The sequence below is a fragment of the Amblyomma mixtum genome, chromosome 9, assembly GCF_055824585.1.
Source record: "Amblyomma mixtum isolate Tamu chromosome 9, ASM5582458v1, whole genome shotgun sequence".
NCBI classification, from domain to species: domain Eukaryota; kingdom Metazoa; phylum Arthropoda; class Arachnida; order Ixodida; family Ixodidae; genus Amblyomma; species Amblyomma mixtum.
Window position 1 is genome coordinate 103,454,915 of NC_143020.1, and position 25,616 is coordinate 103,480,530.

Below are 25,616 nucleotides of genomic sequence, written 5' to 3' on the forward strand. Positions count from 1 at the left end.
TCACCCAGTCCCGTGGAGGCTTTGCTTTAGCTTTATTTTGTTTTTTAGGTTTCCATGAATAAACAGTTTCATTCGCAGATAATATAGCCGCAAAATAAGCCCGAAGAAATAAAAATACGCGCGGACTATTTGCTACTACGGACTACTACGTATTACTCCGCCGATGGCAGAGCGGCAAGCCGCCACGGGACTGGGTGAAAGGCGCTCCACGCGTTGGTCGACTCCGCCCATCGTACGAGGCAGAATTAAAAAAAAAAAAAAGGCGAGAGCCGGACGTTAATTCGATTTAATTGGGGAAATCGGCCACACAGGGCAGTAAATCGCAGTTTCTAAGGAAGCTCGGAACGTGTAGATTGAGTTCCCGTGGCAAAAAGACAAGTTCAGATTCCTCTTCAGTGCACCTTTAACAATGCCCGAGATGTAAATGCACAGGCAATGAGATTCAAACCGAATTGCTGAAATAGCATCACGTGGGAAAAGCTACAACAGTGCCAGGGCTCTTGTGGTTAGTGCGCAGAATATTTGCTCTCCGCGGAAAAAACAGCAAAGATGCAAAGCTGTGGTTCACTGAGTTCACAATCTGGCTGTAAAGTTGAACAGCTGGCCAGATTTTGAGCTGAATGAACAATGTTTATTGGCGTGAATTATAAACATGTTCGACCGCAGAACTAAAATGCTAGAGCAACATCAAGCTAAACCAGCTCATTGTGTACTTGTTTACCTCGCTATCTATTCTGTTAGTAATTATTTGCTCTTTCACTTATTGCTAGAATTATTGATGATATGCTGAGCTTTTACTTGCGTCCATTCAATGTCTTACAGCTTGCAGAAAAAAGACTGACAATATCTGACCTAAAGGATAAAATAGAGAAGCCACATCGCTACAAACCATACAATCGATATCGCTGCTATATAAATATGAGCAACTGTTCTAAACTCTGCATTTTTAACTATTTTAAACTGAATGTGAAGCAACATAGTCAAGCCCACTCTAGTGCACTCAGTTATGGATAGTTACACTTAAAAAGACCCGAATAAAGAAAAAATCAGTTGCACAAGTAAAAGCACAGCGGTAAGCAAAGATGTGTGAAATTTTATTTCCAGGTGCTATTGCAAGTAAATGTCCACGAAGATTATTTTTCAGCGCAGAGAGCAAACAACTTGAAAGAAAACACAGGGCTGCCCCTCAGCGACGCCTAGTTGGTGACAGACGTGACATCTCACAGGCACCGTAAGCCGAGTGCAGGTTGGCATACTGGTCTACGTCTTCTCATTACGTAGCACAGACTAATTTCTTGTCCTCAGTAAAAACTGATCTGTTTTGCTCTTTGTAAACACGTTAATGCTTTTTTGGCAGTGAAAGACGTATTTCTTGCCAGGAAAATTGGAGTTAGAAACAAAAACTTTGCGCCCACCATTCGATTCGAATCCCAAAAATAACATCAACAGTCGCTGATCTAAATGAAGGTGAAGTATGACACGATGTTGTGAAATCCCGTTGATAGCCGCCGAGGTGGCTCAGTTGTTATGGCGCTCAGCTGCTCACTCGAAAGAAGCAGGTGCGATCCTGGCCGCAGCGGTCAAATTTTGATGGAGGCGAAATTCTAGAGGCCCGTGTACTGTGCGATGTCAGTGCACGTTAAAGAACCCCAGGCGGTCGAAATTTCCGGAGCCCTCCACTACGGCGTCCCTCATAGCCTGAGTCGCTTTGGGACGTTAAACCTCACAAACCACAAACTAAACTGATAATGACGCCAATGACGAAAAGCATTCCATGACCATTGTTGATGGAGCTGAATACCAGCACGGCCTAGCCTAAGAGACTCGCATTGAAAAAAAAAGAAAGCATTGATGTTATTGCAATCTGCCTGTGAAAACGACCAGTGGTGGCCGATACCAGCAGTTCATGGCCGATACCAGCCTTCTCTAGCTTAATAAAAGCTCGGTTTTCCAGCTAAATTAGCATTCCAGTCATTAGAATGAGGTAATCTATCTATACAAGCCAACACTTGGCATCCCTTCAGGTTCGGAAATATAACAAATTACTGACTGAATTAGCCTAGGCTTAGTTGAAACCTTCAGCAAGGTCAGTCATGGTTTAACTAAGCCGTAGCCTTGTTTAGTCAGTAGTTTTTGTTTCTTTTTCCATCTTCTGTCCATTCCTCTCTCTATGACCACTTCTCTCCATTTCCATTTTCTTCCCCTTCTCTTCTTTCTCTTCTCTCTCTCTCTCTTGGCTCGGGCTGCCTTGACGTGGATCCCCTTGACTGCCAGTCCAAGGAAGAAAACTACAAATACGACTACAACTACAATGGGTCTGCAGATACACGATGACTAAGGGTGGGCTCCCATTAACAGCTCTCCTCGCAAAAGGAAACAACGCTTACTTAAAACAGAATGCAAGCATACAACACTGCACCATCCAGCCTGAACCCCTACCTGCATCACACTCATCCTCCCACATGCTTGTCCAATCCTGTGCCTATGCTTTACTAAGGAAGAGGAGGTTGTGCTTAAGAGGTTCTCGGAGTGCCCTGTTGTCACAGCAGTTCCTCCCGCCTGTACTCTGAACCTGCCACATGGTCAACTAGGCCTGACATGCTCTAACTCGTTCCCCTTTCAGCGATGGAAGCGCATGCTTAATGCCTTATTAATTCCTCACTCAGATGCAGATGGGTACAAAAAAGGCTGCCACCGTCTGGAAGACGTTGAAGTAACGAGCGTTAGATGGCGCTACAAGTCTCAATGCGAGATGTGCTATTTTCTAGCTGCTGCCACAGATGGCGCTGTGACCTCAGGGTGGTAGCAGACCCCACGAAATCTCGAAACGTGATGAATAAGAGCTCATGCTCTTATTCATCACGTTTCGAGTCTCTACTCCATGGTCCTGTCTGGGAGGCCTGATCTAGAGATTCGGCATGGGCTTCTCCATCCCGGCAGCCTAAGTGCTCTCATCAACTACCGCTAACACTGTTTCTGCTAGAGCCCTTTATCGAGCAATGGCCACACAGCAATAGATGCACACCCAGTTCACAAATGCATGCCTGGAAGCTTTCATTTAACTCCTGTTACACCTCAGGGCAAATCTCTCCACAAATCTGCGAGAAAAAGCAAATGCTCACCAAATACACTGCTACCAGTAGACGAAGTTTAAACTGCTATGAGGTCAAGTCTTGACGTATCACGTTACCTCAGACTGTATTATACCGCATTCTTATCAGAACCCCCACAGCTCAAAAATCGGTCATAAGATGTACAGCATGACACAGCTGAAAACGTATGTCTCTAGAGTGACTTTCGCAACCCAGGACACCGACAGACTTGGAACTTCGATGAAAGTTATCTCCGCGTTCTTATGAAACGACGCACTCCTCTGAGCCTGCAGAGCAGCGCCTCTAAAATGCACCGCTATTAACGTGCAAACACCCCCCAGGGAATAGCGTGGTGGCTCAGTGGCTATGGTGCTCGGCTGCTGACCCGAAAGACGCGGGTTTGATCCCGGCCGCGGTGGCCGAATTTCGATGAAGGCGAAATTCTAGAGGGCCGTGTGCTGTGCGATGTCAGTGCGTGGTAAAGAACCCCAGGTGGTCGAAACTTGCGGAGCCCTTCACTAAGGCGTCCCCCATAGCCTGAGTTGCTTTGGGACGTTAAACCCCAATAAACCAAACCAACCAACAACGAACGCCCCGTGCAGCCCCATGTCTTCCCTCCGTTGTGTGTCCGTCAGTCAGTCGTGTTAGTGGCAAGCAGAAAGAGAAGAGGGCCGCGCCCCTCTCACCTGCCGAGGAGCAGGTAGGCGGGGTCGAGCCCACCGAGGAATGGCCGCCACCCACTCTAGCACAGCTACCATCATCACCATCACCACCACCGCACGGGTGGGGAGGTGGCGAGAGAAGTACACCGTTCCTGTCAGGATCGGCACCGCCCGACTTACTTGGGTCCAGCAGTAGGGAGAGTCCTGGCTCCCACATCTCCCTGCGGTGCAGTCAAGGAAGAGGGCAACCATGACGTGAGCACGCTGAGGCACAATGAACACTGCTTGCCATTTTAGTTCAAAATTTTTTTTTCTCCCCACATATACTCCGTTTCATACATAGCAGGCAACACTGCAGAGGTTGCTGAAACAGTGCGTCCACGAAACTATTTTACTCCACCACGTATCATTCGTTCTTAAAACTGCGGTCACTGTTTGGACGAATACAAAGAGCGGTATGAAACGATGTAGTAGCACTGAAAATGACGGTCAAAGCTGTGAGGCGCTCAGTGTTCGGGCTCTCTGGCCATAATTTTCATGGAGAGTGAACTACTTTTTGGGCGCGGATTTTGTAGAAGCGATTCCCCCTACCAACCGCGTGTCATACCGCCACGTGTACTTTTTGCTTCTCGAAATCTCGACGAGTCACAGGACGAAAATGTGGCAAGAGGTAAAACGAAGCCCAGGAGGTACCAGTCATGGCACTTAAGATTTGTCCCTACGAAATATGCTTGTGCTCGCTTTGGTTGTATGGCGAACTACTTTTTGCGTGCGGACTTAGCCTGCACGAACAGGTGCACTAGCTTTGGCAGCGTTGCCTGCTATGTATGAAATGGAGTATAGTCTGTGCAGGCCAAACGAAAGCAAAATTAAAGCGCACTCTGTTAACCCTAACTCGCTTAAATCCACTTTGGTTGGTCAAATGGTTAGGGGAATCCCCCTAATATGGAGCAAATCTGTAATAAGGGAGCAAATTACTCACAAAGGGAGCAAACTGGCAGAGCAACTGCTCCGGTAAAGCGGTGGTCCCGGGTTCGAACCCCAGCCCAGGACGAATTTTTCTTTAACTACGAGGTTTCTGTGGAAGCTGTACAGCTTTCCTTTGTAGCCATATGGCTACACTTAGGTGGATGCCAATGAGTAATTTGCTCCCTTATTATAACACTTGGGTCCCGTCAACATCAAGGATACTAAAGAGGCTCTTGTCGATTCGAGCTCCACATACTTCAAATTTTCAGTCCGATCTTAATCCCTGAGAGTCAGCTGCAGTTCAGTTGGAAACCTAGAACACCCACCATTCATTTTTTGCAGGTCAGTGCACAATTGCTTAAAAGGCGTCAGGACGGCTTCATACATTTAATTTTATTTGTTAATTTACATATTTGTATGAAAAATATGAAAATAAAAATTTATGCGTCTGCAAAAGAAACTTTTGATCACCAGAGGCAATTGACTCGAAAGACCAGCAGCAGATTATGTGAGTAGAAGGCGGTAGTAAAAAATAAATCTGCACAAACTTCTAAAAGTACATGCTGTCAAGCTGATTGTTTCGGGAAAAAATTACTCGATTTGACACAAAACACAGACTAACATCAGAGTTGCAGTAATAATAGTATTGAACTCATCATAAACAAACAAAACTAGCCCCACACATTATACACTTCCAGAAAAAGTTGCGAATACACTTTGCATGCTACTGTGTACATATAGCATCTGAAAAGGTTGACATCGCACAATAACTGCTTGAATTATACTGCTTTCTCCCCACAAACAGTAATCAGATCGAAGAGTTTCAAAGAGAAGCTGTCATTATTCAAAATATGTCATCTGCCTTTGACATTTTCTTCCCCTAATTTTGCGCTTTGCAAGTGCTACATGCGATTTTCTTCAATGCTTTTTCTAGGGTCATTGGCCTGCTGTGATTGTGTTTATAGTAATTTATTACCTGCCAGAACCCCAGGCACCATACAACACCATAGTTTTATAAACCAAAAGCAAATATGCCAAATAAAGCCACCTGTAACTAAATAAAGCACTTGCTTCTGTCATACTCAGACTTTGAATGCAGTCATCAGTAAGTTGTCACATTTTGTTAATGTTCAAGGAAAAAATGAACACTGGAATAAATTCACCCTGGTAAATTAAGGCTGTTGAAGTTGAAAGCTTTTACATCCTCGTGTGACCTGAGAAACAACAAGGATTTTATTATTTTGGTCCCGAAACATGGGTGAAACACCTTTTGTTGTATTCAAAGCTTTTGGACTAACCCGTATATGCTGAAACTTCAGAAATATGGAAAAATTAAAACATTTTTGTACAAAAAGTTTATCTCACTTCACAATTCAGAATCATTCTTTTATTGGTGGAAATATTTTTCATAACACCGACTTCTGAACCGTCCTACAATGTTGGCTACAAGGCAAATTCGCTCACTGTTCTGTGTGGTAAAGCTTCAAACATTTGAGATTTGACTTTAAAATCGCATTTCTCATAACACGCAGTGAATTCCTAGTGGCAATGCACAAAAATTATTCGTTTTTCTGGCAGAATTACAATGCAATTAATGGGGTTGAATTTCAAAAATAACGCCCAGAGAAGGTAGACTGGCAGACCCTTCTAAATGCACACAATGCACAAAACTGAACGCACACAATACAATTCTAGCACAGGAAATGTTTAGACGCTCTTGAACCTATGCTAGTGGGTACAAGCTTCTACACAGTAAACTTCAAGGGTTACTGTGTAAAGAAGCAGTCCTACATGTGGCATATATGGGTTAAGCTTTTGTCCAGTATGGAGAAAACTTTGAAATTTCTGACGCACAGAGGAAGATCATAGCTCTCCTCCCTCAAACATGTGCTTATGTCAGTTGTTTGTACTTTTACAAGCGTTAACAAAAGCCTAAAGGTGCTTCACCGCTAGCTACAGTGCTCGAGCACCCACTTGCCTTTTTTACAAATGACCAAAACAATAAAATGAGCGAGCACTAACTGGGACCTTTTTGAGAACTCCTGAATCTGAGAGAAACGATACAGCTTTGACAATACTTACTAGATGGCAACACAGATCCGAGAAGTAACTGAGAAAGAGCTTTCTACAACAATCAACTTCCTTCCCTAGCTGCCTCCCCTGTGATTCTGTTGTCCAACGTGCACAGAATAAATCTGCCATTGGCAGATCTCGGAACAATTATGACACTTTCAGTAAGAGATGTTGAAGGGGTAGTTGATTTTGCATCTTGAAACTAGGAAAAAAAAAACCACCTAGGCACAAATAATTTCACAAGGACCAAAAGAGACGAGGAGACAACGGACAGGCGCCAACTTCCAACTGTTCATTGCTAGAAAAACACATACATTTATAGCCTCAGGTAAAGCCCACATTTTCACACCACGTGCCTTATTGCAGCCGTGACTTATCACCTCGCACAAACATTACTGAACATAAAATCGTACTCCGCCGCATACAACTTAACTAACGTGTCACTCACGCACAAGGCTTCCTTTTTCTTTATGTGAAAGGCTTCCAATAAAAGCCTCGCCTGTTTGATCATGCTTCTGCCCAGAATCCTCGCCTTTTCCAGTCGAGGTGCACGTGTTAACATGGCTGACCAAATTGGCGTATTTATCTTTATTATTCTCTACCTCTTTGTCATGTTCCCCAAGGCGTTTGTTGATGCACCTCCCCGTTTGCCCTATATAGGACATTCCACAGGTCAGGTATCTCGTACACCACTCCTTCCATACAGCATACGAAGGTACGCTGATGTTTTACACTGCCCCCGGGGCGCTCAGTGCCACAAATCCGGGGTATAAGTTTGTTCAACTTGTTTGGCATTTGTCCAGCGTTTCCTCGTCTCTTTTGGTCCTTGTGAAATTATTTGCACCTAGGTGGTTTTTTTTCCAAGTTTCAAGATGACACTTTCATAGCTCGGACACTACACAGATAATAACAGCACTGCTGTTGTGTCCTGTTGAGTGAAGCACGGAAACACTCACTCGAGGTGCGCATGGCTCCGGTAGTGGTCGAACAGGTCCCGGATCACCTTGGAGTTGTGGATGTCCACCTGGAAGTCCCGCTTCCCGGACCCGCCGGTCGTGACCAGGCCCTTGGACTCACTCTCCGCACACAAAGCGTTGTAAACCTGGTTCAGCGAGTGGATGTCCTGCACCCATCACACCGCATCCATCAGTTTCAACCTTTTCGCGTTGGCCGTTTGGTGCGGTAGCACTGCTAGGCACACTTTCAGGTTTTGGGCATACATACATGCGTGGCACATGCATACATATGTGTACAGGGTAAATCACACTTAGAGGGAACACAGCTCCGCGTGGCTGAGCACATGCGGAGCACTATTGAGACAAAGCCGGTTGCAAACCCGTGCAAAGGGGGCAGATGACACGAAGTACCACGTCGAGCGCCCTCTTCTCGTGCGCCACTCTGCATTCATTCATGAACGGGTTAGATGCAATGGCACTGCACAGGCACGTGGCCACGCGGAGCAGTGTTCCCGCTAAGTGTGATTGACACTGTGCGTCCCTGAAGCCTGCTTTGTGGTAGGTGGCCTACCTGCCCACTGGGTTGCGAGACACCTGGAAGGCCTTCACACGTATGAAGGCCTTTAGGCCTTTCATCATCATCATCATCATCAGCCTGACTATGCCCACTGCAGGGCAAAGGACTCTCCCATGTCTCTCCAATTAACCCTGTTTCCTTTGCCAGTGGCGGCCATCCTATCCCCGCAAACTTCTTAATCTCATCCGCCCACCTCGCTCTCTACTGCCCCCAGTAGGCCTTTACCCAGGTCTTTACCCAAAGGCCTTTAGGATGAAGATTTTCACGGTAAATGCCTACCGGGACCTGCCAGTGGGCATGACGTCAAAGGGCAGACGGGGCCAGCCTTTAAGGCTGGCTCCTCTGCCCACTGACGTCATCGGGGCAGAGAGCTACTGCGAGCAGTGATTTTCAAAAATTATTTCTAAATTACAGGGTCCCCGAAGAGTTTTCAAATTTGACTGAAATACCCACAAAGACCACCTCTACAGATCTGGCGCACTAGAATATGCCCATCGAAATCATTTCAGGGCCCCTTTAACTTTGATGCCGTAACCACCGTTCCGCTGGCAAAATCGAAACACTGGAGAAGAAATTCAAATATCAATTATTTACGGGGAGCAGGCAAATCCCACAAAGTGATCCCTGTATAAGGGCACCAAGGGCCAAATGAAATTTTGCCATGTGTCGATAGGTTACCGCACTCTAATGATAAAGACACTGCTTTCACTGAAAACTGAGCTTTCATAAGCTAGAAAAATAAAGTACAGGTGCTGCCACCACCTGACCGGTTTCGCAAGTAAACTGAACGTATCGATACAATTTTTTAGGCGCAGAGCCCAGATGCTAGCCTAAGTGACTACAGACTTCAAGGCGGTAATCACAGAGCCCTTTTCAGTGTAGGATCACAAGTTTGAATCAACTGACAGATAAATTTTTTAATGCAATTTTGCCGCCGATAAATCTGTAATTTGCTGGAAGACAATCATCAACATTGATAGAAGCCAACATTGCGAGATAGAGACACCGAACTGATTTTTACGAAGAATTCAAGTTGGATAAGTTTTCTTCAATAACCCTTTAGCACCTCCCTACGGGTCAGGCAAATGTGCATGAAGTTTCAGCCTGGCTACAACAGCATGTATGAGCAACTTGGTCCACCAACCTGGGCCGAACACTGGAAGCCCTGGCTTTCGATGACGTCCATGAGTTTGTCTAGGGCGACGACGCCATTCTCGGGTGCGTCACACAGTTCGACAAGTTGATTCAGGGCGTTCCCAACTGAAGAGCTGCTGAGGTCGTCGGTCCTCGCCACCACTTCCTCGGCACCCTCGCCCTCAAAAGTCTCCTTGTCCTCTTCATCGTCATTTACCAGAGGGCTCTGAGGTTTCTCCGAAGGAAGGATCATCTCTGCTGATGACAGGAAGTCGCAGGGTAGCCGTTTGCTGTCGTCGTCCATTCGGTCACGAATGAGTCACGAGCGAAGTTTTAACCCATGGCTGGAGAGAAACAATAGAAAGGAAAAAAAAGCACGCTTATTTAAGTGTCCAGTTGGTTGCTTTAGCAAGTGTGTGCCACCAAAGAAAAGCTGAAAATATCGAGACATGGCACTGCAGTGAATAGCAAGACCAGAGAAAGAAACTTGGCATTGTTTTTTTGCCACGACTAGATGTGACTATGGTTTATCCCCAATTCAATTAAATCACAGAGTATGAGTGACCTTACATAAAGAGATGTGTGACATTTTTTTTTCACTTTTACATAACTAGAACTATCACAACAGAGAAGGAAATCTGCTAGTGGCAGGAAGTCCTCACCAATACACGGTGTGAAGAGTCATGGCATCCTAATTTAACTTTTCACTGGGCACTTTCTTTTACACACTGACATGACCCGTGGCATGCACAGGTCTCTCCATAAAAGAGGGGAGTCAAAGTTCATGGTAGCACCCATTCATGTCTTCTGAAGGGCACGAAACAATCTGGTACAAAATCTGCGCCTTCCTTTTCCATGTCCAATGGGGGGGGGGGGGGGGGGGGGGGCTATTTCCCTTTATTCATACCTATGAACATCATTAAAGCAACATTGATTATTCATGTCGTAATAATGCGTGAGTTGAACAGCAATCCAGCTTAGTGCAGTAGTACAATTCATTCAATGCAGGCCCAGTATGAAACTGAGTAGTACAGCTGGTGTTAGCAACAAAACAATACCACCCATTTTTGGGCCATACTAACATGTCTGCCGTTTCTTTTGATTCCTCTTGCCCATAAATGAAGCTGCAGTTACACTGCGTACATATCCATGCTAATAAAATGTTCCTCAAGGGAAATAACAGATAAATTTGTGCCCACACAGTCAGCAGACACAGTCGTGCAACAGGTCTTGCCACTTAATAAACTATACCCAACAACGACAAAAAATATCAGGTAAATAATTGCGTGAACACTCACATATTTCTACCTTTGCAGAGCAAACCTAAATTTTTAGGCGAAACGTTTGGTTAGCTTCAATTAAGATACCGAGCGAAAACGAAAATCGAACGCCTTTCACATCGCAATCGATCTTTTAATACGGTCTGATAAACACTTCATGGACACAAATAAGGGTACGTCTGCTTCAACGGTTACAAAATCAAGCACACAAACGGAAATGAGGGATGGACAGCTCAAACTTCGAGGGGGGGGGGAGGGACCGGAACGAATTAAACAGGCGGCCCACGAATCAATTATAACCGGGGCGAAAGGCCAGCGGCTCTTAACTAGCACCCAGCACTAACGAGACCGGTACGCTGAACCTCGCCCGCACTGATTATCAGGTCCGCAGCAGACGGCCGCAAACCATGGCTCGGTTTAAATTTACTAACGTTTTTGGAGAGACAGACGGTACAAATCGCACCTCTCAAAACGCACTAACAAGCTACAGGAATGTTTTGTTGCAACTGAACGCGCAACGCAACAAAATGCAAACAGTTCGAGTTTCACCCTTCTGCAGGAAATAAATTAACAGCGACAGGCACTTGCAAATGAAAACGTGAATGCACGCACGGTACTAATTAACAAAACAAACACAACGGCACAAGTAAACTGCGGAAACGATTCTCATGCGCCGCGCAGGTCAAGCCACACGTCTTTCAGGTTCCCACCACGAAATGGAGTGAAAATGAGCGTCAGTCCTACAGTTTCTAACGCCGAACCTTCGAAAGCCTTTTCGAAAACGCCGCCAGTCCATAAATCAAAAACATGCGAAACGTCAAATCCGCGAACGCACGTTGGCGGATAGCCAGGAAGGCTGAGCGCCACTTTTGCAAACACAAAACGACTCGGTCAGTATATACATCTCGAAACGGAGCTTACATGTCACACGCCCCGACTAATGTGCATCAGCTGAGTCGCCTCCATGCAGTTTACCGGCCACTGACAGATTGACAATGAGCAGAGAACGACACACGACGCTGACACTTGTCGGCGTTCGAACTCACAGGGTGCCCGACGGTCGATGCAGACGAGTCGACAGCCTCAGTAAGCGTTAGACAACGTTGTCGAAGTTACCGTGCGGGACAGAATTCGCGGTAGGAACATATAAGACACGAAAAACTGACAGTCAAGCAGTGAAAGCAACTCAACGTGCGAGAATCAAACGCAGGCGCCGAAAAGCACCAGGGAACGAAGACGCCTACATTTATAGGCGGCTGGACCCTTCCCGGCATGCTCTGCTATCTGTCGTCTGCTGCGAACTAGTAGCCTAGGTTGTCTGGGGAATAAGCGGGCTCTTGACTACTTAATTGAATCTCAATTATTCTAAAGATTCTCAACGGTGGCTACAATATAAACAAATGGCTTGTCGCTGGTGTTGTTTGTAGAAGGGTGCTGCTCAGATGGTCACACTGATAAAAAAAAAAATGGAGGACGCTTAAGCTTCGCCTGTAGGAGTGGAACGCGACAGAGTGCATGTTTCAGCGCTGTCAGGGGTCCACGGAACGCCATCGCCCGTTCGGCGCGACGCCTTGCCCGTTGGAAACAGCTTTGAACGCAGCGTATTTTTGAAAGGAAACGGCGCAGTTATTGTCTCACATCTCGGTGGACATCGAGCAGCCCCCGATTATAGGTCGCCGGTTCGAATTCCTGCCGCAAAGCTAGGCTTTAATGAACTAGTAAGTTTATGCTGCATGAAACGCGGAATCGTATGACACTATCGGAACTTACTGCGGCAAAGGGTTGGAATGGTACGATTTTTTCCGAGGCGTGGTGCCGACAACTAAAACGACGCCGACGGCTATATGGTAAAAAAAAAAAAAAATGCACATTTTGCTTTCTTCTAGAGCGAAAGGTACAAGCGATAAATACTGGGACCATCGCGTTCCCTTCTCAATACCCTCGGCGACTGCGAGTGAGACGGGAATGCAGATAGAAAGCCCAGTTCCGAGCTTCGGGGCACGAGTTTGTTATAATAAAGTTTCGTTTTCGGAAGCGTTCTGATCCATTGGTTTCCATAGATAGATAGCTTCTCTTTTAAATAGGGGTCACCAGGGTACATGGGGATGGTGGCGAGTGCCGCCTTGCCTAGTATTTTAGAAAGTGGAAAACTGCAATTGTTTTCTGGGATAAGGAAATGGCGCAGTAATTGTCTCACACTTCTGTCGACATCCGAACCGCGCCGTAAGAGAAGGGCGAAAGGTGGGAGTGAAAGAAGAAATACAGAAACAAGAACCATAGTGGAGGTGTCCGGAATAATTTCCACCACCTGGGGATCTTTAACGTGCACTGACATCGCAAAGCACTCGGGCGCCTTTTGCGTTCCGCCTCCACCAAACGCGGCCTCCGCGGTCGGGTTCGAACCCGGGTACTTCGGCAAGGTGGACGAGCGCCTTAACCACTGAGCCACCGGCTTCAAAAAAATGTGACGTAACAGCCCTTCCTCCATGGATTTCAGTACTTATGTGACGCTCCGTAGCGACGAGTACACAAACCAAGGCACCCGTTGGGATTGCGAATTGAGAGACGCGGCCGGAAATAAAAGTATAAAGAAGCCACATTTTTTGCCCCAAGCTGTGAAATAATTTTCAAGACAGCTTGACCTAAACCAATGCACCTTCTGCGTTCAATCACGTGCTTTCGTGGTAGCAAGAAAGGATCAGATTGAAAAATGCAGTGATGGAGGAAGAAACTGCCTTTTCGCAAAGCTCGTTAACTTCAGATACCAGTATGGTTGTGCAGTCTTTGTACTGCACAACTTGCAGCGCCCGTCAAGTGACTGGAACATTTAGAACGAGAGCTCTACTCTTCGGGGTACAACTTCCGATTTCAATGTGGATGGGACGATGACCTTCCATGCCTCACAAGGTCAAACCGAACTTAACTGCGTGGCCATGGTATGACCCAAGCTATGGTAGTGTGACCCCATGATCATATGACTATGACTACTGAGCACCTGACCTTGACCTTTGACCTTGACTTCCATATTTGATTCAAGGCACTGGGAAGCACGTCGACGATCACCTTCAATGCCTCACAAGGTCAAACAGAACTTAACTGCGTGGTGGTATGGGCCAAGCTATGGTAGTATGACCACTGGGAACCTGACCTTGACCTTCGAAATTTGATTTGATACAGTGGAGACCACTAACAGAGCTTTCGCTGGTATAACTAGGTTCAAGCCACGCTGAGTCCCAGACATTTTTTTTTTGTCATGCCACTTTGCTACTTCTCATTCCTTCTCATCTGCCATCAAATATTTAAAGCTGGATACATGACCTTTCGTTTTGTAATCTAATCCCATATAATCTGCTGATCTGAAGCCACCGCAGTGGCTCAGTGGTTATGGTGCTCGGCTGCTGACCCTAAGGATGCGGATTCGATCCCTGCCGCGGAGGAAGCATTTCGATGAATGCGAAGTGCTGGAGGCCCGTATCACTGCGTGGAGTTCACGAGCGATCGGTGAATAATTTGTAATTTAGTTTCTTCCCTCATGCGGCTTCGGTTTCGACGGCCGAACGGTGGCTGTAAGTGGTGAAAAACATTTGTCTATTAAATTTTTTACAGAGAGGTGATTGGGGGTAGGCCCTATTGGCCCTTTGCCCTAACAATACTAGGTGGAGCCCCTATTCCGGGGCCCCATTGGCAAGCAACGCTGCGCGCGTCCGTTGAACCAAGGCCTTTTGGGTCTTTAGGTCTTGACAGCCGAGCCGGGCCGCCTCCCAGTCCTCTCTGGTGGGGTTACGTCACAGTTCTGTATAAGTCAAGTGAGGCCAAAAAAAAGAAACTGGAAAATACTGTAAACGACGTAATGTTTACGATGGCTAATTTTCGCGCTTTTCGCGAATTATGTACAACTTGCGGAAAATTGTTGCCGCGAATAATTTTGGCAAACTCTTGACTTCTGATTTGTCAAAAAAAAAAAATTGCAGGACACTTAAGCTCCGCCTGAAGGGTATGACGCGTTAGCCCAATGGATCGCTCCCATATATGCAGAAGGTCATTTTCTACTTAACATTCATAAATCCCTGAGAGTCTTCATACCCCTCCTGGCGCAGTGGTGCAGTGGTTAAGCGATGCGCCACTACCCTGCCATGGCAGGTGCTGCCATTGGTGGGCCTTGTGTGGCAGAGGTGCTCTTCCTGAGCGACCAGTCATTAATTTAACTGCCATGGTGGGCAGTTTGTTCACTATGCGGTGAGCAGCTTGTGATGACGCTGCAAGGTCACGTGACCTAAATGGTCCCCCTACCTCATAGAGTTTCTTACTATTACCTAGAGGGAAAGCTGGCAAGCCGTCTATGGGAGTTTGCATGGAGACCCCACGTGACCACCTCAGCCACCATGGGCGCTCAAAGCATCATGGGGCGGTGAGCTACTTGTTGCGGAACTGCAACTTTTGGCCAAAAAATAATCAAGAAATAAAGCTGTTTGATAACTACAAACGTCCTGACATTGAAAATCTTGTCTAATGATTGCAACAAACGAGCAGAAAAGCATTTAAGTGCAAAGTTTGCCCAAAATAAGAGATGACTAGCTTTCCTATTGGCCAAGTGATGAGCACTAAAAAAACTAATATTTCGTAGTTAACAGGCGCACTTTCAAAAGTAAATATGTTTTTAAAAAAAATGTTGTTGTTTAGATACTTTAAGAGGTTTTTTAATGGCATTTCGGAAGAGTAAAATTTTATTGGCGTCGTGTGTCGTCGAGTTTTCACTACTATGGCTTTTGCACACTGCGCTCGCGCGAAAGTCGTCTGCGCGCACACGAACAGAGTTTTCGGAATGAAACATTTCAGTAAAGCCACTCCAAGTTCCCAAAAAAATACAACTGTTCCGCAACAAGTAGCTCACCGCCCCATGATGCTTTGGGCGTCCATGGTGGCTGAAGTGCAGCGCCGCCAGCTTTCCCTCTAGGTAATAGTAAGAAACTCTATGCCCTACCTCCTATAGTTTGCTCTCTGGGGGCCACCTGCCAGAGCCATGCCCGTGATTTTTCGCTCACAACGCCGACGCCGACAACACCGACACCGGATTTTCTGGTGAACGGGTATTATAACGCTATTGCGTTAAATATGATGATGATGATGATGATGATGTCCTCAGGCTTAAATATATCAGCCTCTTAGAAGAGCACGTCGTCTTTTCTTCAACGTTCGTTTGATAGTAATGAACACTGCAAGCAGGAATTCAAGAATGTTCGAAGACTTATGTCTAAGGGTTGGACTTTTTGCCTTTTTTTCAAAAATGCATGCAAAGGGGACACGACAGGGGGCGCCCTCTTCACGGCTCAGTGGAACCGCGTCGAACCGAGAGCGCAGCGCGCGCTGGCTTCTGCGCTACCGTCCGTACCGCTCTGCGCCTACACTCCGCTGGCGGTGCAGTGTAGCTTTCAACGCTCCACAGCACCACCGACAGACAACCTTGGCCCATGGCCTGCGGAGTCCGTCGAAACTCGTCACGCGTACAGGGAGACGAAAGAGAGTGACGTAAACAAGTCACGTGACAGAGAGTGTTTGGGGACTCTTTCCCTCTTGCTCGTAGACACGCCTCTTGGTTGTTCGGAGCCTGAAGAGAGAGAGCAGAGACTATCAAAGGCAGACACACACATACACCCAAGCGTAGCCATGATGAGGCTACAAAGGAAAGCTATGCAGCTTGCGCAGAGACTTTGTAGGTGAAGAAAAATTCGTCCTAGCAAGGAGACCAAACCGGAACCTTTACTTGTCTGGGGCGGTCGCTGTATATATTAACTTCGTAGTGCACTGATGACCTAGGCAGAAAAAATGGACGTTTCGAAAGTGTTGGGAACCGTACCGCTCCCAAAACATCACTTATTTTCATGGAACTCCACGGTCCGTGACCATCCCGTGTGGAAAAATAATGCGGAGGAGACATTTTCGACTCAGTGTAGAATAAATAATTTATTCCTGCGTGTGTGTACTGTAGCCATTCTGTATTACATTGGAAGTACCTCTAATTACGTCAACGCCCCCCCCCCCCCCCCCCCCCCCCCCCCCGTTGAATAACGGCCGCTTTACCGACTTATATAAGAGCCAGCAATCCACGGCACCAAACTGGTGTCTATTTACAAAGATGAAGGAATACCGAAAGGGTACGGGCTCCACTCCGGTGAAGATGACACCGTGCCGCTGGTATGTCATTCGTGTCACGTCCACCCCGATTCTTTCATGACGTCATAGAAAGCACTAATAGGGCACCATGGAAGATTTTCATGCTCGCTTATGGGGAATACATTGAAAATTCATGTGCGGCTGAAAAAAAAAAGTTCCAAACATTGTCCTGAATGCATCATTCAGTTCCACTCCTTGAGATTGGGTAGAAATGATTGAAGGAGTGGTATAACACTCCTTGATTCATCAAGAACAAGCAAGTAGTCTGTTATCAAAAGTTTTTTGTTATCTCAACGAAGGCTAATCCCAAGGTAAATGTTGTATGGGTGACAATCTTCTCATGTTCACTGAAGTGGAAAATGAACACATCGACCTCCTTTACTCCTGTATTTGCAACACTTTAGTTTTGAGCTCGTTGGCTGTAACGAGACATAATTGCACAAACGGCGCCAGTCCTGTCTCTGTATGTTCGTGTCTTCACGCCAGTTGGCACTTCTGCAATTAAGGCCTGTATATTTCTCATCGAAGTAATACACCAGGCTGTTGACTGTTGACCATGTTCTGTCGTTGCCATTTACAGTTCAAACCTGTATCCTATAGTACTGTAGTGAAACTGCTCTCGGCCCAAAACGATAAAAAATAAAGAGATAATCTCATGCAGAGGTCCTGAACAGCGGAGCTGCACATTGAGGATAACAACCAACAAAAACAAGTGCATGTCGAGAACCAGGAAGCAGACCACATGGTGTCAGCCGGGGTTCGGGAGCGAAATAATTCTAACGCGAATGCGACGCGATTTTGTTTTCTCTTTTCTTTTTCGTCGTTCTCTATGTGCACGCTTGTGTCTCTCATCCTCTGCTTCTTCTGGACTGCTTTCTCTGTTCCGCACGAACGACACCTGTGGGAAGCCACCGCAAAGCCGCCGCCGTCGTGTCGGCTTGTAGTGCACGCGTTATATAGTAGATGCACCGCACTACAGAGGTCGCTAGCGGCAGGGAGCTCCCAAAGTGTGGCCTGTCACGACTGGGGACAGACGGCGCGACGCGACGAGTGAGTCGTGATCGTCCCTTCACGACGCTCTCCACGGCGGCTCCTCAGTGGCTTCGCGAGCGAAAGAAAGAACGAAGGAAATAAAAAAGAAAGAAAGTAGATCTGCCTCCTCAAGTACTCGCGGAGCTCGAATGAAACTCGAGGAGACAAGAGGAGATGACATACTAGGAGAAAGGAAGAAAATAAAAAGGTTTGTTGTAACGAAAACAAAAAAAAAAAGTGCAGCACTGCTGAGAAGAGAGACGTGAAAAGTACGGAGAGGTGAGTGGCGAAGAAGCAGGGCGACACGAATGCAGTGTGGGCGGAGATTTTCGGCACCACGCGGGATTCGCGCCGAAATGACGAAAACGTGACAGTGCACGCCTCTCTCTCTCTCTCTCTCTCTCTCTCTCACCTGTCGGTTCCTGGGAGTCTGTACTTCGCTGGTTTATGTTGCTTCTTCTGTGTGCGCATGCGCTCAAGTACCGGATTTACCCGTATATAACGAGGGCTCGTTTTCTTGAACCAGGAATTGACGAAAGAAAAAAATTCCGACATATAAGCGATACAGTAGGTGTTATACTGCTCACGAAATGTATCCCCCCCCCCCCCCCCGCCCGCACGTGTATAAGGAAGGCATGTAATGTATTGAGGCTGAATTCTACTTCCGCTTCCTTTTCGAAGATCCCCTGGGTAATATGTACAGTCCATCCTCATGTACCTACGCAGCCCGGTATCCAGCACACCATTAAAGATATGGATGTGCAAATTTAGTGCTATCGAGGTGAAGTTCGCAGTGCGGACGCGTAAGTTTTAATGCGCATGCAGTACTGCATAGGTTCCTGAAAGCCTTGCAGGCTCGGAATGCACTTTTGCAGTGGTTTCATTTATTTTAAATTTTATTAAAGAAGTGTCCACGCACGCACGCACGCACGCCCGCACACACACACACACACACACACACACGCGCGCGCGCGCGCGCGCGCGCGCACACATACATACACACCAGATTTTTCACCGAAAGTGGGCTATACTGCTAACGCATTAAAAAGTGAAAGTAAACGACGCGGAGAGGCTTGACTTAATGAAAGCTGCACTTTACAATCGAATGCATTCATGTGTTTCTTTTTAACATTGTCCGATGTTGTATTCCTTTTTAAAACTTGTCATCATTCTGCGTGCAGCCTTTTCCTTCATCGTGAGTGCCAGCAACATCTTTAGGCAGAATTCACAAAAGCTCTTCATCTGTGCCATTTCGCCCACTGTCGATCATTACTAGACTTCTTTCGATGTCGAAGTGGAGTACGAAATTCCCGCAACATCCCTTCACATTATCAGCACCGCCGCCGCGGTGGCTCAGTGGTTATGGTGCTCGGCTGCTGACCCGAAAGACACGGGTTCGATCCCGGCCACGGCGGTTGAATTTCTTTGGAGGAGAAATTCTAGAGGCCCGTGTACTGTGCGATGTCAGTGCACGTTAAAGAACCCCAGGTGGTCGAAATTTCCGGAGCCCTCCACTACGGAGTCTCTCAGCCTTAGTCGCTTTGGGAGGTTAAACCCCATAAACCAAAACAAACCCACCATGATCAGCACCATTGAGATTCGGCGAGGATTCGAACACCCAACCAGGTTATTATCGTCTTTCCATCTCCCTTACGCCCAATACGCATTTATCCCACAAACCCGCCAACACCTTTCAAAATTCTGCCCTTAAATAAGTTCGTCGGTCCTGTGTGGCACCAGCGAACGTGACTAAAAGCCTATCTTCAAAGCAAGCCCGAATGCCTGTACTATGTACCAAGCGCGTAGTATGCAGTTCTGCCTCTGGCGCTACGCACAATGAAGTGCGCAGGGCTTTTCCTCGTAGCGGGATCGCAGGGGCTCGGCGGAGTGGTTCACGACACGAAACTCATTAAGGCGCTCGAGCAACGGCATTCATCAGCGCGGGACACAACGCTGCAAGCGCGCACGCGGGCTTGGCGCCGCCGCATTTTCCCGTACGGTTAAACCGAGGTCAAAAGCGCGAGAAAGCTTTCAGCGAGGCTTAACGGTTCTCTCATTGTCTTGCCGTGGCAGCCTCGGGAGAGTTTTGTGCACAATGCGTTCGAATGCAATTACGTGAGCGTTTTATTTATTCGCTTACGTTCCACTGATCCGAGGCGCTTAACTTTCGGCTTGCAGTATACTAAGCAGAGCTTTCGTACTCACGCAAGCACGGGAGTGCCCTGCACAGAGTGTATAGTCTTGCTGTAAGTGGAACGGTGTCAACGCGCGGGTCTTCAGTTAACCCTTTGTGAAATGCTTCAAGCGGGTTCATTTGATAGCTTTCCTGGTCGCGAAACTTAACTAAACAGTTTTTTGCGCTGATAGTTTCAGCCACGAACCACGAGAGGCGCCACCGTCGATTGGAAGGCAGCAAGCTGCTGTTCCTGAAAGAAACGTTGACAACGGGAGAGGTTGCTGTGTTATGAGTGGGAAAATGAAGTGGTAGCTTCACAGAGTAAGACATAGAGGGAAATATATAATGAGGCAGTACGGCTAACTAATTCATTTATGGAACACAAAAGACGTAATTACGAAGTAACTTGAATGTTTTTGTAGTGGTATAGCGCGTTCTACGTAACAAAAAAAAAATGCGTAATCCCCCAGGCCATGTGGGTGTCGAATGGTGCCAATCTCTTTTCACATAAAAGGGCGAGCCTTGCAAACGACGTGACACCGCGGAGTGGCCGTTATAGGCGGCGTACAAAGTTGAGGTCATCAACTAAGTACAATAGTCGATATTAGTCTATAAAAGAGCGGCTTTTTCTACGACAAAGGGCCGCCTTCCAGCCAATGGCGCCGGCCGATTTTCATGAGCTTTCTAGTATGAGTAACAAGACAGCGCAAGGAGCGGCCGGATAATGCAGAGAGGGGACTATCCGTTTTCATCTGCCACCCCCTGTACTTCCACGCTAGCAGGTTCATGAGAATCTGCCGACGTCATTGGCTGGGGGGGGGGGGGGTCCTTTGAAATGGAAAAGCCGCTACGTTCTTAAGTTGTATACGACTATACAAAGTCCTGCCTTAACCATGAAAACTAGAGGAACCAAACGCTCTGCCACATTGGCAGACGACACGTTTGCCAACTCTCCCGGCTTGGCGTCAGGTTAACTTGCTTGGTTAACATGGTTAAGTTGCACGGCACGGCACGGCACGGCACGGCAGGTGATACGTGCTCTCCTCTGTGAACAGTATACCGCTTACTTGTTCGACAGCAACAATGGACTCCGAGATGACAGTTTGAAGCCTGTCCGCATTGTGTCTGCCTCGTTAGAGATAGCAGTGAATCCGGGTGTTGCACTACACCCGATAGCCTACGGGTTTTATCGGCACGAGCCACACACTGTTCCGGCAGAGGGGGCACTGCAGGTACAATGCAGTTGTCCCACGGTCAAGGGGCCACTCGAAACGGAGGCCGCGTCCGTTGCTGATAAGCGGGCCGCTTAAACTTGCGTCAGTGTCCCCGCCTTTTCTCCCGTGGATTCGAACGGCGTATTCCGAAAGCGGGCCGAGGAATCGCCCTCAATCCGTGATCAAACACAGAAACCGCTGCGATGTCGGGAAATCCAGAATCGACGAGTGGAACAAAAGGCGCACTCCCGGCTTTGTGGGGCAAGGCGGTGCAATCCGCAGCGGAGGAAGTTGCTCATGATGCAGGATTGGAAATCTGGATCTGGATCCAGATCGCCCATTGAAATACGGTTTTCGGATCGCGGAGCAGGAAATCATGCTCCGGACCGCCGATTCGAATAAGCCATTCAACACATTAAACACAGGAAGCTTGCTTTTGGAGGACTTGGTACATTGGAGAGACAAGCCTTTGCGAACAAATAGTGATATAAATAACAACAAAATAATAATGTATAAAAAGACTTGCGAGCATTGAATAGAAGTCCTCTCACGAAGTCCTCACCCACCGCGGTGGCCTTTAATAGTTCTGCCGAAGGGTTCAAGCTTAAACCATACATTAAGCTGTTTTCCAGATGAGATGAATTGGAAGGCGCTGACAAAAGTTCCCTGCGGCATGCCTTGGCGCGGAGGTCGTTACAGATTTGCCGGAGGACAGGATTGTATCGCTCTAGTGTCCGAGACGAGATGCGACCAGCATATTGCTGCAAGCTATGGTTGCCTGCACAGACGCGTCACGCAATTGACTTCGCGCGGATAGGGTCTGTACGCTTCTAAACATCCGGTGCATGCTGGAAGATCGTCCCAGAGTACTACCTTGACACTCAAAAAGAATCTCCGCAGGTTGGCAGCGTACATTATGTGCCGAGGGTGCTCCACAAAGTACTGGTGGACATATATACGAAGGGACATAAAGTATACGGTTTTCTAAATTTGTGGTGTTAATGAATAGTAAATTGATAATGTAATTATTTTATCGCTCAAAGATAATCGACCAGAAAGTACAAGAAAAAATAACCACATGCCGCCGGTGGTATACGAACCCACGACCTCCGGATTTCGCGTCCAGTGCTGCACACCAACTAAGCTACGGCAGCGGCTAGTAGGAGTAAGCTGAAGGAGGCGGTGGACCTCAAACATAATGCGTGACTCACTCGCCTTGTGCGGTGTATTATGATGGCTTATAGGTAAGTCTATACTCATGTGGCATCGCACCTCAATGAAGTTCAAGAGCACCTGACTTACGGCAGTGCACTCTCTCACCCTGAAAGCAGCGACAGGGTAACAGCAGTTCGAGCATCTGACATTTCCGTGTAGTCTTTCGGGAACGCAGTATAAACGCCGCCTTGTGTTCTCAAAATACCCACGTGCGACCACACGGCCTATGCATCCGACCGCCGCTACACTGTATATACCCGCGCCGGCAGTATATAGGGTGCGGCACGCCCAATGCCGCACCTTTTCCCCCCTTCCCCCTACCACTCGCTTGGAAAAGCTTTCTTTCCTCTATCTCGGTCCATCCATCTTCCGATCCAGGAGGCGTGAACGAACGAATGGTCTTTCTCTCTCTTCACAACTCGCCCACTTCTCAGGTAACGCAATGAGAAAGGGCATTAACGGGCGAGCGCAGTGGAAAGCGTTTTGAACGGTGTCGCTATATTCGGCGTCTGATAATCGACATCGGTTGGTTTAGCGGCCACAAAAACGTCAACACACAATCGTACACACACGCACCGGCGCACGTACTCACGCTGGCTTACAAACAAGCGTATTGAAGCACGCGCTGGAAAAGGAACCGATCGATATCATCACGATTAATTAGAGAGGGCGGCCGATAAGGTTTTGTTGTTCTAGAAGCCATTGCATGCATACTTAGGCAAGCGGTTCTACCAAAGATGCAAACAACGATAATCACTATTATTTCGTTCTCTCCTATCCGGATCTTCTTACTCTGCGATACGCTATCTCGACGTGTAGTGAAAGCTAGTGTTTGCACAGGCGCTGTCCGGACCTCCTTATAGTGCGATATAATATCTTTGTCCCGAGAATGTTGCACGCGAAGTAAGTGCGGTTTTATGGAACCCATATCGAGCAACCCCACCAGCCGCAAAGGCGACAGAGTACCGTATTTATTATCGTGCAATGCGCAACGTTACAAAGACGGTCACCTCTTTGCACGAGCTGTGCCTTAAGGGGGGTATGAGCAACACTTCTCGTTGTAGAAAATATGGTAGTTGTAATCATTTTAAACAGCATACAGTTGGCCACTTATTTCTCTGGATGTGTCAAACTGCTTCAAGATTCCCTAGTAACTTTCTATTGACAGGAGCATATACAAAGAAGTAACATGCTACCAGCTTCGTATTAACGATGGTGCACTTCCTACTGACAGGAATACATAGAAAGAAGTAACTTTCTACCAACATATTATTAACATTGTTTGTTTATGGGGTTTAACGTCCCAAAGTGACTAAGGCTATGAGAGACGCCGTAGTGGAGGGCTCCGGAAATTTCGACCACCTGGGGTTCTTTAACGTGCACTGACATCGCACAGTACACGGGCCTCTAGAATTTCTCCTCCAAAGAAATTCGAGCCGCCGCGGCCGGGATCGAACCCGCGTCTTTTGGGTCAGCAGCCGAGCACCATAACCGCTGAGCCACCGCGGCGGCATATTATTAAAAGCTGTTGATCGAATGTAAACGTTGATGCAATGTTACTAGACTCAGTACAAAGTTAATACAAATTCTAAAGAAAGTTGGTAACTATTTTTGTAAGGGAATTTACCTCAGAAGGTGGGATATGCTACTGGACAGATAGTGCGTCATCTGGGTTGTACTCCCCGAGGGACCAACGAACAAACAGGCGTGCCGATGCCTCTTTGTAACTCTTTACAGAGGGCACCCACATTTCACAGGGCATTGAAATGCATTCTTTTATTAATGCGTGAGATTATATGGCTCTGTCCCGTCAGCAAAAAGTGTTCGGAATTTCGTACGCGTGATTACGTCGTTCTCTGAAGATAAATGGGTGAAAGTGTGATTGTGACACATAGTATGTGATGAAATGTTGCCGTGGGAATAATTTGGGTGGTAAGGTGCAGTTAGTTGATTAATTGAATGAGAAAAAACGCAAAAAATAAATTTAGACGTCAAAATACCCTCGGACGTCCATATAGAACACGGACGTCAGAACAGCCACGGGCGTCGATACAGAATGTGGACGTTTTGCTCTCGCACTGCTGCAATGCAGGTCGCCGCAGTGATCTCAAAGTTTTTCCAAGAATGCTTTTCAACGTCTACATTGCCGCTTTGCCTAGTCAAAATTTTGTCCGTCTTCCCATCCGTTGAGCCCCGCGCCGTGGTGGCTCAGTGGTTATGGCGCCCGGCTGCTGACCCGAAGGACGCGGGTTCGACCCCGGCCGCGGAATCGAATTTCGATGGAGGCGAAATTCTAGAGGCCCGTGTGCTGTGCGATGTCAGTGCACGTTAAAGAACCCCAGGTGGTCGAAATTTCCGGAGCCCTCCACTACGGCGTCCCTCACAGCCTGAGTTGCTTTGGGACGTTAAACCCCAATAACCAAACCAAACCAAATTATCCGCTGTAGGTATGTAGCGGAGATTACGGTAGAGACAAAGCACATCTTCAAAACCCGTCGCTCGCACATTAGCGTCTTTATCACGGGACCTTCCCGTCCAACAGCACAGCGTCGCATGCAGCCGCTAAGACACCGCGACGGTCGGTATTGAACAGGTGTGCCGGCTTCTAACAGCCAACATGTTCGACGGATTCAGCTGCTGTTCTTGAGCGCCTGTCGCGAGGGCGCGATTGAGCACCGTAGTTTCCGGAACCATAAACAAGCACGCATCTGCTGACTCGCGACTATAGGTTCAGCACGCAACACTTGCGCGCGAATGTCGTGATGCAGGGCGCCAAGGACAGCGTGCTTTCAGCTAAATGCGGTGGAATTTGATTGCGCAATCGCTCGATGTCCTGGCTTATGTTGATGTCTATTATCAAAGCTAAGACCTGTTTAATGAACGCTACCTTAAAACGCACGTTGGTTGCGCTCTCTTCGTTTTGAATTGATTTTCATGAATTGATTTGCCCTTTCTCACTCATTTCCTACATGTCCAGCACCCAAGGCAGATAGAGTGCAGAAAAAGAAAGTGTTGGAAAATTTTGATCACTTGGCTCAAGCGCCCGTGTGCTGTGAGAGGTCAGT

The 25,616-nt window shown here is 47.3% G+C and overlaps 1 protein-coding gene across 10 annotated transcripts in view; it reads right to left on the reverse strand.

Moving 5' to 3' along the window:
* Positions 1–25,616, reverse strand: part of LOC149330440 (uncharacterized) — a 225,259-nt gene that overhangs the window by 180,019 nt on the left and 19,624 nt on the right. For 3 of the 10 annotated variants that reach the window (XM_089561004.1, XM_089560997.1, XM_089561009.1), the window contains exons 1-4: positions 11,790–11,979; positions 9,474–9,807; positions 7,753–7,919; positions 3,779–3,975 (exon numbers count right to left, since the gene is read on the reverse strand). In XM_089561004.1, coding sequence (XP_089417130.1) covers positions 3,779–3,975; positions 7,753–7,919; positions 9,474–9,767 — 658 coding nt within the window. In that variant the 5' untranslated portion in view covers positions 9,768–9,807; positions 11,790–11,979. The other 7 variants (XM_089561007.1, XM_089561006.1, XM_089561002.1 and 4 more) reach the window with 6 other exon arrangements.